The 15,330-nt window shown below is 36.6% G+C and overlaps 1 protein-coding gene across 2 annotated transcripts in view; it reads left to right on the forward strand.

The window, feature by feature from the left end:
• LOC120422058 (transcription factor kayak) overlaps positions 1 to 15,330 on the forward strand; it is a 33,205-nt gene that overhangs the window by 6,565 nt on the left and 11,310 nt on the right. The window contains exon 1 of one of the 2 annotated variants that reach the window (XM_039585392.2): positions 12,914 to 13,376. The exons of the other annotated variant lie outside the window; for it this stretch is intronic. Within the exon in view, the coding sequence (XP_039441326.1) occupies positions 13,275 to 13,376 (102 nt within the window). The 5' untranslated portion in view covers positions 12,914 to 13,274. Of the gene's footprint in view, positions 1 to 12,913; positions 13,377 to 15,330 lie in introns of those variants that run through there. 2 annotated transcript variants of the gene reach the window in all.

Below are 15,330 nucleotides of genomic sequence, written 5' to 3' on the forward strand. Positions count from 1 at the left end.
TGATAGGAGAGGTTTGCCAAAGTTGGAAGCACACTCATTTCAAATCACACAAAGCTGACATTTGCACGTTGACAACATTTCCAGTAAAAATAGGTTAAATTTCTTTGTTACAATCTCTTTATTAATAACCTCGTAAAAATTGATGAACATTTTGTTTAATCAATGAATAAACCAGTGAAAATGCCGACCTGTGTCAACAATCGGCCACATTCCCCTAGAGAGGGGTGGGAAGTAAACCATTTAATTGCCTGTCGACGACGACGGTTCTTTATTGTGCCGATAATGCACATTCCTGGGTCGTTCCGATATCCATACATTCATATGTATAAATGGACATTGTACACACACAGTGTTGCGCGAGAGAATAGGTGCATTCCACATTGAAGTTTCCATTCCTTGCTTCTCGAGATTGATTATGGGGTCCCTCAGTGTTTATGTCATTTGGAAGAAGGAGGAAAAAACACAGTAGACTTGATTATCTTGCAATATCTGCGTCACAGACAATCGGATCAGAGTCTAAAAAAAAGAACTTTGATCAAAACCATGCCAGAATTGGATTGAATTACATTTAGCGTGTTAACACTTAAACTCCCAAGCTCGAGAAAAAGGGGGAATTTGTATGGGAATTCCCCCTTTTCTCGAGCTTGGTAGTTTAGGTGTTAAAACGTAAGATGCCACTTAAAACACGACCTGTCAAATTGAATTCAAACTGACCGTTATTTTGGCATTATCAACAAAAAAAAGTTCAGTCTACTTGTCTGTTCCGGTGACCTCCTCCGTCCCGAGAGAGTCACGTGTTACGACCATGCTGGTCGACGTCGTCAAAGTCCAAGTCGCCGTCGCTGTTTAAAAATTGAAAATCTTTGTACGGCAAGGAAGGATATAAGACAAAGCATTTTTTGTGTGTTCCGTTCCCGTCAAATGTACGTATACAGCAGAAGAGGCAGAGGCTCTTTGTGTGTTTATATGGCTTTGGTTTTATCGCTCGAGCCGGCTGACTTTGTATTTATTTGTCGGACCCAGATTTTTTACTTTTCTGGACGTTATCTATCGATTTTGGTTTCGTTTTTTTTGTTATCTTTTAGATGTTTTGTCTTTTTTAATTAAATTTTCGCTTCAGATTAGAAATTTAGAAAAATGTTTGACAAAACAACAAAACTCTAAAACTCAAAAAATCTAAAAATCTAAAACTCAAAAAATCTAAAAATCTAAAAATCTAAAAATCTAAAAATCTAAAAATCTAAAAATCTAAAAATCTAAAAATCTAAAAATCTAAAAATCTAAAAATCTAAAAATCTAAAAATCTAAAAATCTAAAAATCTAAAAATCTAAAAATCTAAAAATCTAAAAATCTAAAAATCTAAAAATCTAAAAATCTAAAAATCTAAAAATCTAAAAATCTAAAAATCTAAAAATCTAAAAATCTAAAAATCTAAAAATCTAAAAATCTAAAAATCTAAAAATCTAAAAATCTAAAAATCTAAAAATCTAAAAATCTAAAAATCTAAAAATCTAAAAATCTAAAAATCTAAAAATCTAAAAATCTAAAAATCTAAAAATCTAAAAATCTAAAAATCTTAAAATCTTAAAATCTTAAAATCTAAAAATCTAAAAATCTAAAAATCTAAAAATCTAAAAATCTAAAAATCTGAAAATCTAAAAATCTAAAAATCTAAAAATCTAAAAATCCAAGAATCTAAAAATCTAAAAATATAAAAATCTAAAAATCTCAAAATATTAAAATCTAAAAATCTAAAAATCTCAAAGTATAAAAATCTAAAAATCTAATAATCTAAAAATCTAAAAATTTCTAAAAATCTAAAAAATTTCAAAATCTATACTGCATCATGATTCGAAAAATGTTGCGTATTTCAATTACGAAAATTTTGGTACCCTAACATGTACAGGTCTTCGCTGAAATTTTTAAGTTATCGCAGTTTTAGTGAAAAAAGTAGATTTTTTGCCGTTTTCGAAATTTTTCAGTTTTTGCGCGCGGCGCGTCGAAAAACCCAGTTTTTTTTCCAAAAAAACGTGTCTCGGAATATTGAAAGCATAACTTCACCATTTTTTGATATGTTATGTAAAATTTTCCGGAAATCTTACAAAAATATTTTCAGACTTAGGCTCTTTGGTCCCGAGACCTTCAAAAGAGCATTTCAAGTTTTCATTTGACCTTTTCAAATTTTAGGCTAGATATTTGAAACTTATAACTTTTTTTCGTTTGCGCTCGAGGCAGCTAAAATCGGTTAAAATGGGGCGGAGTTATAATTTTTTGAAAAATTTTGTTTTAGCAAAAATCGATGAAAATTGCAATTTTTCGGACAACCCTAACACGGCGTAGGTCACCCTTATGGCCAAACAAAAAAATATGGGTCTAATTATTTTGGCCAAGAAACCCCAAGAAAATTTTTGAGCCCGATCGGAGAACTTTTTTTTCGAAATATTGCTGTTTTCGTGGGAAATTGGGTACTAAAGCCCTATAGGGTTAAATTTTTATGTACAACGGTAAAAAACACGATCAAAAACCATTTCTGATCACTTTTTTCAATTTAATGCAAAAAAAATATTACAAGGCAACATTTTTTCGATGGATCAACTATGGTCCCCTTGGAACGAGCTGTCAAGCAGGAACTTTTCTGTCAAGAAGGACCGCGAGGTTAATTTTTCAAAATTGGTTTAAAAATCCATTTTAAACTCTTTGTGGTCGTACAAAGGGTCATTGTACTCAGAAAAATAAGCTTTATCGCTGTGAACAATAATATCTGCAATCTAAGCTTCATTTTAGGACCCAATTGCTGTATAAGAATCTAAAAAATCTTAAAAATAAAAACTCACAAAAAATAAACTGAAAACTTACCTAATTAAATGAAATTGCAAGAAAAAGAGAACATAATAATCAAACATTGAGAAAAAAACAAAGCTGTGGTAGATTTACTTGGAATAATTCGAACTGTCAAAAATCCATCGAAGGCATCTACCCCATTGTATCGACCGCGATAAATTTATGACAGTTCGAAGCCAACGAATTATTTTTAACAAAATCTGCCGCGGTGGATCAAATTTTGTTTAACAATACAACTCAAATGATTAGATTGTTAATTTTGCAGCAATTTTTTTTTTCGAGTCATTAAAAATAATGGTTTTAAAATCATATTTTCCTGCTTTATTTTTCTAAAATTTAAAGAAAACTAAAATCGCAACCTGGCTCAACCTGTGCCAACGCGTTGTTCTAGGTACACCCGAAACCTTTTTGCGTCGTTTTCCTCTACCTCAAATTTCGTAAACAAACACCATTCCGAGTCCGAGCAGCAGCAGCAATTTCACAACAAATTACGCCTCTTTCAGTAGGTAGCCTCTTCTTCCTCAGTGGCAGTGCACTTGTTCACGGGGGCCAACATGTTCGAACATGGCTAGACACGAGGGAACGAGAGAGAGAGAGAGCAAAATCAAAATCCAAGTAGGCACATGGCCTAGGCACGTTGTTGTTTTCGTTTGCTGCTCTTTTTGGTGCAGCTTATCGAACATTTGTCTCTCACACTATTTTGAGAGCGTTTGGCACTCGCTCTCTAGAAAGAGCGAAATTTGATTTGTTCTCTCTCGTTTTTTTTTTTTTGAGAGCGCGTGATTTTGCAAATTTGTTCGCTCTCTCCCTCTGTCATGAAATTTTCAACCAATCGAGCGCAAGAGATGACGTCATTTGAGATATTTCTCTTGTTTCCGTTTTTTTAGGCAGATGCGAAAAATTTCATACGGTCGCGACGCGCGCGCTAAATTCAGGGCAAATAACTCAAATGAGAAGGGGCTTAAGTCGCTCGCGATTTCCAAGAACTGACGCATGACGCATAAGCCGAGCGCGCGCGCACGTTTTGTGAATGAAAACGTTGACGCGTAAAAACCCAAACCTGCAAGGTGTGCCGGCTTAAGTTTTTCAGTGCGTTTCTCGTGTTTGTTTACAACACGCGGCACAAAAGTGGATGAGAGACAACTCAGAGGGGGAATTTTCAGCACGACGACGAAGGACACACGCAGCCAGGTAATCGTGGGCAAGGTGAATTGGTTTATGGAGATCCGGGTTGGACTGCGGCAGGTGAGGGTTAATTGCCTTTGGGCCGGCCAGACTCGGCGCTAAACTGTGGCGTTTAAGTGGCTTTTGCGCATTATCCGACGGGCCAGCAGAGTCAGTCAGTCAGTGCTGGAATTGTGTTAATTTGTTGTCAACGGAGTAATTGCGAGGCAGGTAATGTACGAGTTCAGACCACAGTTTAAAAAAAAAGTTGAAACTTGAAGGTTCTAAGTGATTTTTAACACTTGGAGTATTCAAATATTCGAAAAAAAAAATCAAAAATATAGTTGATAGTTACTAGTTTGATAATTATTAGATCGAATAAAATTAATTAAATTGAGTTCATAACATAATTTTAATTTTAAATTTGAAAATGATTTTTTTTTTTCACACAAAGAATTGTTTATATATTGCTTTTGTTTCAGAATAATTTGATTCGTCAATAATAATGTGATTCAATGTGTAGGAAAAAGATGTAGATTTTTTTTATTATTACTTTCGTACAAAAGGTATTTTTTAACAAAAGCCGAACGTTTTTATTTTCAGCAGATAAGATTTCTTTATGCATTTTTTTTACAATTTTGAGATAAGTGATGAACAAAAAAGGCCAATGCAATTCTCGTTGAATGTCAAGATGCAAAAAAATAATTTTTGCTGAAAATTTTAAATTTGATTGATAAAGGGGTAGGCGTGGCTGAATGGTTACGCTGTTCGCTTTGTAAGCGGAAGGTTCTGGGTTCGATTCCCATCTACCCCTATCGAGAAATTATGGAAAGAAGGAATAATTCTGAACACTTGAATATGAACGAAAAATTCATTAGCTCGCGGCGGGGTTCGATCCCCCGTCCTTTGGGTCAGCAGACAAAAATGCTAACCACCAGACCATCGAGGCTTAGTTGTCTAGAAGGATTAAGAATGCTATAAGAATCCAAGAAACTTGATAAGAATCTGTGTGAACCTAAGAACAGGAAAATGCAATATTGAATGCAAGTTGAATTCAAGGACACTGGTTGCATAATTGTTAGGCGAATATTGAACTTTCAACACGACCAGAATTCACCAAAAAAGCTTGGTGAACCTAATTGGAAAGCTTTCAAAAATGAATCCAAGAACATACGAAGAATTAAGGACTATAAATAGATTTGACCGGCCGCATCACTTACCACGGTGAATCCTGGCTTCACACCCATCTTACTAACACCCTCAAACCTCACGTGATACTTTGTCGAAGACGCAGCTGATTTAGCGGTCTTCATCACTCAAGTATCGGACTAAAATTCCTATCCACTTCCCCCGTGTCTTACCACTGGTCGTGGCCGGCGCTGTGATTGGCTAGCATGATAGGGACATTTGAAAGTTGCGAAGTGGTGATGATTGGTTCCTACTCTTCATCTGTGGTCCACGGAGCAATTCTTGGAGGTCCTGGTCAATAACAGAGTAGCAACTACGGGTAGACACCAATGCTATGCTATGCTAAAATTTTAAATTTGATTGATAAAACTTGTCGATTGTAATTCATTGTATAACGGTTATTTTAAGGTTTTTAATCAAATGGCCCACTTTTAACCTTTTACAAATTTTTAAAATCGGGACCACAGATTTTAGGATACTTTTATTTGGGACCATCCATAAACCACGTGGACACTTTAGGGGGGGGGGGGTATGTCGATTGTCCACGATCTATACAAAAAAGATTTTTTATATATGGACAATTGTCCACGAAGGGGGGGGGGGTTGCAGATTCCCAAAAAAATGTCCACGTGGTTTATGGATGGTCCCTTTTCAAAATTGGGAAATTCTGGGTAAAAATTTAGCTTTTTCGCTAAAATTTAATTTCTAGGCAGCTGGACAACCTAAGCTAAACTTAATTATTAATGAAATTGTAGGTTTTTAACCATGCACCAAAATTTTAGTAACACACATTTTTTTGTATCCTTAAAGTCCTGCTTAAAAAATTGTGTTGACCAAAAAAAATGACACCATTTACGACCTTAATGATCAATTAATTCTAATTGAATGTTTTACTAGACTATTTGTATTGATATTAAAGCAATCAATACATTTTAGAGCTTTTTTTGTAAATATTTTTCATTTAAATTGTTTAAAGGATATTTTTGCACGGGAAAAAATCAATTCTCGTAATCGTGAATTAAATTCACGAATGCGAGAACCACGAAAGAATATATGCACGTTTATGGTGCAAATGCACCATACTCATGAATAAATTCCTTCGTGGTTCTCAGATTCGCGAACTTCATTCATGATTACGAGAATTGTTTTTTTTTTCTGTGTAGTATTTTTTGAAGTTTTTGCCAACCCATAGCCAAAAAAATCAGCGGTTCAAAAAATATTAAAAAAAAACTTAGAAAATTTCAATGGAAAGTTAAGTGCAATCAGCTGAAATAAATTTCAAATGCATTTCCCTGCGTTTAGAATCATTTTTAGCATGTTTGGGTTTATTCAAAAATCCATTGTTCTGATGTACAGTACCGCAAAAAGTTTTTTTCGCTAAGATTTTTGTGTAGTGTAAAATGCATTGTAAAACACTTTTTTTTTCATTCAAATGTTGAGAGCATGGCTTGTTATTTAATTTTTCATATTTTGCCAGTAGGCGGGCTATGATCCGAAAATTCGGCAAAAATCAATTTTTCACCCATTTTTTTATCTTTCAAAAGCATTGTAAAGTAGAACTTCAAAAATTATAGAAAATTTCAGGGCTGGAAGCTCCACTTGTTTTGTGTGACTTTGTCAATGTTTTTTTTCTAATGACAGTTGTTCAGTATTTTTTGTAATGTCCTAGGACTATGCCTCTACGCATTTTTATACAATTTAAATGACAATGGTCGTTCTATTGCCAAAAATGTGGAAAACAAGCAAAAAAAAAATCAAAAGTGGTTGTAAACAAATAAAAAAACATAAAAGGCAAAAGATAGTGAAATACTAAATACCATTAAAAACAAGCATAAACTTAACATGATAAATGCAAATAAAAATACTTAAAATTCAACAAGAGAACCAAAACACATGAGAAGTAAAGTTTTTCAAGAACAAAAGTTGCTAAAAATCCTAAAAAAATAAATAAAATAAAATCTAAAAAATGGGCATTAGAGGGTTAATGATTATGCAATAAGATTGGAAACAGTTCGGAATTCAGTGTTGCCATTTTTTTTCAAATGATTAGAAACATTGACTTAATTTTGATGAAACATCTAATAGATCTAAATGGTTTTTGTAATAAATCCGCTTCAAAAAATCTTCAAATAAGACTCCAGTTGCTGTATTTCAGCCTCTACGAGAAAAAAATATTAGGAAATCATCCAATTTCCAGATTAAGATATCTCAACAATTTTTGAACCGATTTTCAATGTATGTAGTTTTTTCTTTGATTATGTTTAACAAGGAGAAGAAACAAAATCAACCTTTACATTTGCAGAGGACATAAAAAACATTCAGGGTTTTGCAAAATACAATGCAAAATAATTTTGAAAAAAAAAACTTGTTTCAGTCTGTTTGTCTGTAATAATGTTGAAAAATCTTCAACAGAAGATATCTCAACACAGATTAACAGATCAAATATTCGCAAACAAAATCCAATTTTCGTTTCCGTTTACACAAAGTGCCCTCAATTACGCCGGAAACCCCCAAATTTGTGGCACCCGTCATAAATATCCAAGTCAAGAACCTGACATTTTCCCAAGATTGACTAATTGATTACGGAAGGCCTAAATTTCGTCGTTCCGGTACCGTCGTCCACCCATCAATCGGTCGGACCTGTCGTCGTCGTCGCCGGGGCAAGATAAGCCATCTTGGCGCTTCCGAGGGTGGCGCCACCACTCGTCACCAGACGGAAATTGAGTTGACAGAGAGAGAGAACAAAAGAAAAGGGAAAGCAGGCCGGAGGACGTTTCACGCAGTGCCCAAATGCAAACAAGCACAATTATGGCCCAAAATAAAGGGGGCCATAAAAGGATGGGCTCAAGGGAAGGTCCAGGAGGAAGGTCGACGACAGCTTGGCAGGTCGAAATGGGGTTAATACGGTCAGTGCTATTAGCGTGCCGAGGGGAAGGACCTGTCCTCTCGGCAATAAAATTATGGCACACGAGTGGGGAGGGATGGGCTGGAAATTGTATGACAGTTTGTTTTTGTTATTGTTTTGATTTGTCAAAATTATTGGCAGCCCGAATTTTGACAGCTGCGGAACAAAAATGCCGAGGGGCGCACCACTTCTAATTTTTTTTATAAATTCAAAATCTACGTCCCTCCCGAACGACCCCTCGAAGCTCCACGCCGGCCGGTTCCCCAGCGGGCGCTGTATCGATCCTTTTGTCGCGCCACCGACATCGCACGATATGTTGAGGAGTGTCCCCTCGTCGTCGGAGTCCATCCGCCGGCGGGGTGTGCGCGCACCACAGACACTTGGCACCAGTTGACGCCTGGCTGGAAGGGAAAATCAATAAAAGAATCTCTCCTGAGGCGCGCGCTCTCGCACTCTCGTTTTCTCTCTTTTTGTCTATTTGATATAAACCACGCGGTAGTAATTTTCCACCATCACTATTTTGAGGGGACAAAGGCGACGACGACGTTGACCTGCCCCTCGGTTGACCAGGGAGTGCGAGGCACGAGGTTATGATGAGGGGTCAATTGGAACTTGGAGTGTTGAAATGTTTTGCATTTTTCAGTGGGGAACGAGCAGTACGAGATTTGTTTCTATAGAATCGTTCAAATAATTAGTTTTGAGATAGTTTTCTGTCTGTCAATCTGTGGTATTTTTGACAGCTTTTTTCCAAACAATACACGCTCAATAAAATTTGAACTTATTTTCATCGGGTTAAATTATTTTTTGCTGAACTGTCAAACTGACAGTATCAAAATTACACTCACGTAAAAAACTACCCACTTTGATTTTCTAACCTTCCAAACCGACGTCACTTTTCTCCGGAATTGTTGACCACTTTCGTCCCAGCAATTGGTCAACGCAGTCAACAATTCCCGGTAAAATCGAGGCATGCCATGCCCGCACCCTTCCCCCGTTATCAATAAATTTCATTCTGTGGCAAAAATAAACAAACTGTCGCGCCGACATACTGCGATTTGCAACATTTGCCGTGTTGCAACACTTTCACAGCGCACAAAATTCCAAGAAAAGCTCGACTTTCCGCAGAAAGTGGCGTAAACAACGGGCCGCCGCCTGAGAATTTCAAGTGTGTGAGGTTCGATTAATTTTTGTTGTTGTTTGTTTGACTATCTTATCGCCGGAAATGAAGCAAACTCTGGCGGAGTGTTGGCTGATAAGCGGAGTAATTCTGGCCGGGGTTGATGGATTACGATAAACAGTTATTTTTTGCGACATTTTATGTTTTTGAAATCAAAATTAATGCTTGCGTCATTTGAAAGAGATAAAACTGGGTTTGTTATCTTAGAATTTCAAATATTTTTCAAATATGTCATTTTCTAGTTTCTTCACAAAATAAGTAAAAATAAAGCGGAATTGAGGTCTAAACTGACACAATTCGTAATGTATTTATCTTTTTGACAAGTGGCGGCACCACCATTCCTGTCAAAAAAGGTAAATATTATGATCAGATTACTAGTCGAATTCCGAATTCGCAAAATAGGGTATTTAAACCATTAGTGAACCCTCTAGTAGAGCCGAAGCACATTTTTCACAAATTTTCAATATAAACTGAAGTCTTTTAAACAATTTTGACTATTTGTATGATCAGTTTATTTGTTTTTGAGCAGAAAAATAGCCATTTGAAAAAAAAATTAACCTATATTTGTTGTTTTTATGCATGGTGTAGGTTTAATGATAGATATAATGAATAAAAGATGGATTTTGCTCACTTTTCATCATAAACAAATATGTTTTGTTAACAAATTTGGCTTTAAACAACAAAAAAAACCTAAAAGACATTTAAACACATTTATTTCCGAAAAAGATCAGAGAAAACGTTTCAAAAACCACTGTAAACATAAAAATAATAAAAAAAGTAATTTTGATGCACATTTTTTTCATATTAATTACATAAATGGTTGACCGAAACTGAACAATAGATTTATTTACAGTTGCTGATAAAACCACGCATGTTTATTTAAAAAAATGTTTTATTCTTGATTTATTATTATAAATTATCATTTTAAACTGCAATTATGATGCTTCAGTTAAGTACAATTGACTATAGTTTTGATTAATTATAATTTTCTACGGCTTCAGCATTTTTGGTACTTTTAACATGAAAACAGCTATATTTATACTCATAATTGAAAAAAATATGCGTTTAGGTTGATAACAACAAACATTTATTGTATGTTTAAGAGAAACTTTTGCTTAAATACACAGTTTTCTTCATTTTTAAAGGTTTAATTAACAGGGGTCCACTTTTGGAAAAGTTTGGATTTCGTTGTCCTATATTGGACCCCCCTAATTTTTGCTCGAAAATGAGCAGTTCTTCGCTTTATTTTAGTGAAGTTCCTTAAACTTACATTATTTTGACTTGCTGAAGTTAAATAATCAGTCAAAAAATGATTGGATCGTTGATTCAATCAAAAAATACAAATGCAGTTTTGTTGTGAAAATATTAGTGGCCATGGCTGATTACAGATGTCGAACTCAAAACACTTATTTTGGTGAAAAGGACAATTCAATGTCAGTCAACATTGATTTAAATGATGCTGAACATGCCAAATAAAAGATTTGTAGACAACAACACGCTTAAAATTGTGATTTTATTGAATTTTTCATCAAAAACCCTTCAGAGGGTCCACTATAGGAAAGGGGTCCACTAATGGATAACGTACCTTAGCCCAAAATAATTGGAACGACTGACAGCTGTAAAAAGCACGAAAACATGCACTCTGAAATCTTGGAACAATGGTGTTCAAATGTAAACATCAGTTTGACAACATTCGAAGAATCGAATTAGCGAATTCTCATAAGTTTGGTAGTTTTATATGTACGTGTAAAACACTCTAAAACCCCATAACCTCAAGAAAAACCATCAGTCACCCCAAGTGACGCAAGAAATTAACTGTTTTCCACACTGGTTGTGATAAGCTCGAATGACGTTAGTGGAATTCGATACCACGAGAACTTGTGGGCAAAAGAACTTCTATGGGAGTTCTGACGAAAATGAGACCAACAGTTAAATTTAAATGATGATCGACTTTATACAATTGGGTCCTAAAATGAAGCTTAGATTGCTGATGTTATTGTTTACAGCGATAAAGCTTATTTTTCTGAGTACAATGACCCTTTGTACGACCACAAACAGTTTAAAATGAATTTTTAAATCAATTTTGAAAAAATTCCTACTTGACAGCTCGTTCCAAGGGGACCATAGTTGATCCATCGAAAAAATGTTGTCTTGTCAAATTTTGTTTTGCATTACAATGAAAAAAAAAGTGATCAGAAATGGTTTTTAATCGTGTTTTTTTACCGTTGTACATAAAAATAGACATAGGGCTCAAGTACCCAATTGGGTCCTAAAATGAAGCTTAGATTGCTGATATTATTGTTTACAGCGATAAAGCTTATTTTTCTGAGTACAATGACCCTTTGTACGACCACAAAGAGTTTAAAATGGATTTTTAAATCAATTTTGAAAAATTAACCTCGCGGTCCTTCTTGACAGAAAAGGTCCTACTTGACAGCTCGTTCTAAGGGGACCATAGTTGATCCATCGAAAAAATGTTGTCTAGGCAAAAAAAATTTTGCATTAAAATGAAAAAAAGTGATCAGAAATGGTTTTTAATCGTGTTTTTTACCGTTATACATAAAAATTTACATAGGGCTTTAGTACCCAATTAACAAAAACGTGTAAAAATGACAGCTTGACAGCGGTACACGGTTACTCAAACCTACTTACTATTTCATGCAAAAAAGTTAAACTGAAGATAAATTGAAGAGGAAAACCTATTTTTTTACATTTCAACTAATAAAATCGTTGAAGCTTCTCAGAAGCAACCACTTCCAAGAACCGTCACCAGACTGAAAGATTATATAAATTGTATAATTTCACCCCTCCTCCTCCTCCTCCTCACAATCTACCCCATACAAGACATCGCCCTGACCTTTCCCAACAAAAGGCACATCCCACGCGAACCAGTTTCCATTTTCCGGGAAAATTCTCTGCCCCTGAATTGCGACTGCACGCGGTAGCGTGGCGCACATGTGCCAAAAACGGCAACCTTTGGCACAAACCGGTAAATACACTACCGCAGTGACGGAAATCCGGCACGTGCTCCCGCGACGTGGCCCTTTTGGTGCGGCTCTTGCAGCATCTTGCGCAGTGCACATTTGACAGCAAGCTCACCTCTATCTTAGTCAGCCTTGCGCTTCAAGGTAAACAAACGCCGAAGGTGGACAACTGTCAAACGCATCTTTAAAAACAATTAGCAAGCGCTTCCTAACGCATTCCAAATGGCCAATAACTCCCGGCAGACTAAAAACGGACAGAAAGACAAGGGGGACGGGAAGCCGGCGGAGCCGGCGACGACGGGTTCAAGTAGAGCGCAAATAAATAGCTGATCATCTCATCGATATTTCTTGGAAATTGAGAATTTGGTCGGGTGCGCGCGACACACAATCGTGCCGTCTCGCTTTTTGAGAGCGAATCGCGCACGGGTTGAAACAGGAAGGAACACGTTTGCAAGTTGGGGAGTTTGGGGGGCTGCTACACAGAAAGATCTGGGCTTGGGAATCCCCAACTTTTAATTGTGTGGGGGCCGCCGCCGTCTGGTATCGCATAGCGAGAGAGGGAGAGCGAGAGCGGGAGAGGAAAATGAGAGCGGGAGAGGAGAATGCGGGAGAGCAAAGCGACGAGCGATATAAAACCAAAGCAATGATGACGCATACCTTCAGTCAAAGTTGAAGTCGCGTACCGAACAGGTCCTGAACCAAGAGTGAGAGAGCACGCCGGTTCAAGGTGGAGAAACATAAAGGTGTTGTTTCATTATCAAAGCAAGCTGTTATTAAGACTGTGAAGTGCCGTGCAGTGGGGCAAGAACTTGTGCGATTTTTTGGATATTACCGGAAGAAACTGGACAACCTTGTTGCAGCCCGGGTCGACCAGACAACCTGTCGGCTGTGGTAGTGCGTGACGGAAGAATCAAGGGGGTGTAATTAGTGAGGTGTGTGTGTTTGATTGCCGTGTGGTCAACCGGGCAAATCGACTTCGTGGAGCCGGATCCGGAGGAATACCAAGCCGTCCAGATGACGCGGGACGATAACGTGCTGTTGAACGACGTCTACTTCACCTCGTACAACATGAACCATCACCAACCGCTGACACCGTTGACCCCAATCAGTAAAATTGTAAGTGTCCCGCGGACCTCCTCTAACCTAAGAACTCTGCGCGACCTTGTCGACCCAGATATCCCTCCCACCTTATACATTGTAATTCGTGCCCGTAATTGAACCCAACGGAGGAAAGTCTTCTCACTGGGTGGTGGCGACGGCGGTCAAGGAACCGCTCCCCGCGGGGACACGCCAAATGGCGTGAATGCCGCCATATGTACATGTGCACCGCGTCGAATATAAACCATGACATCAGCGCGCGCCCATTGTTGAGCGAAAAATTATATTGAAGTTAACGAGTCTCGCGCGCGCTGGTATCGCGCTGCTTTGTATCGTCGCAATTCCCGGCGGACATTGTGTTTGTACTGATAAGATAAAGCCATTACTTTTTTTTTGCGCTGCAAAATCTGTCCATCACACGCTCTAACCCTACTTTGAGGACCCTGAACATCCCTACTCGACTCGATCGAAGCAGGCCGATGCAGTAGTAAATCCAGTTGGCAAGGTCACGCGCGATCGTAGTAGGCGCGCGCGCTGATGCAATATCCGACGATGACGGCTGTGTCGCATCGTCGTTCTTTGACAGTTTGTCCACGAAAAGCGCAAGAGGGCTGGAGAACAAACAATTCCGGTTTGCGGCGGTAACCGAGGGTGATGGAAGTCGCTGCGATTGAAATGTTCAGCGCGGTTAGAGCGATGCCATCGCGATTGACAGGTGTTGTTGACGGAGAATATGCACAAAGCGTTGGAAACCAATTTTATTGAATCCTCAGCAAACGTAAAATTTATTTCTTTTATCAAAAACTGACTAAATTACGTGTTCCTTTGCCATTCCGGTTATGTCTACGACATAACTACTTTGACTTTTTGTAGAAACATTTTCACAAGTTGTATAAGAAATGTCCACATGTTTGGCAGGTCAAGCCCATCCAAATAATCGATTTTGACAATCTACTTTCTTCCTTACCCTACCCCAACAACAAATTTGTACTGATTTGACGTTTGCCCAGGGTGGCCACTCAATTCGGGAAATCGGGAAAGTCGGGAAAAAGTCGGGAATTCGCCAAAAACCGCAAAAATCGGGAAAAGTCGGGAACTGTTTTCTTCTTTAGTAACTTTATTTAAATTTAGGGTTCCTTTTTTTAAAAACATTAAAAATTCAAATAAACACTGGATGTTTTTTACACAGATATTTATAAAAAAAAATTTATGAATCAAAAGTTTTTTTTATTTATTTTTTCAAACATGACCTATTCTAATTCTAACTTAATGGCTAGCATAAACTAAGAGTTCTTTTTCATTTTATCACATCAATTAAGTACTTGAAAAAAAAATATTCTGACTTGAGTTTGGCAATGATTTTTGTTGCTGTAAATATTTTTAATTGTTGGACTAAATTCATTAAATCATTTCAAAAACAATAATTCCAAATGATTCCCTTGAACTTTTTTATGACTTTGGGTAAATTACTCTACATAAAGCATGATTTTCAGTTATCGGAAAACTTAAATAGTAAAAATCCATTCGTTGTTTGTACTGAATGAAAATATTCAAATACTATTTTACGTTTTGAAAACATGAAAAAATATTGAATTTGCAAAAATAAATCCAACTAATTTTGGTTTAAGTTATTGAAAATATGTTCAAAGAATTAGTTCTTTCAAACATTTTACATAAAATAAGGGTTAAAACATAGAATCCTATCAAACTGTTTTTTTTTTCATTGAAAAAAAAAATAAAGCAGTTAAATACTGACAACTATATACTATATACGAATTCCTAGATATTTTCTATATTCATTGAAATAATAACACCAATCATGTTTTAAAATTAAGAATAAAATTTTCATTTCTGTTATCTGTAACTTTTTGTCATTTCCAGTTGAAACGAAGTATCAAAAACTATGCTTTTGGCAATTTTAAAAATAAACATTGAAATTACAAATTTTATTAAGCTTTCGGTTATTTTTCAA

Source organism: Culex pipiens, chromosome 1 (genome assembly GCF_016801865.2).
Source record: "Culex pipiens pallens isolate TS chromosome 1, TS_CPP_V2, whole genome shotgun sequence".
NCBI classification, from domain to species: Eukaryota; Metazoa; Arthropoda; class Insecta; order Diptera; family Culicidae; genus Culex; species Culex pipiens.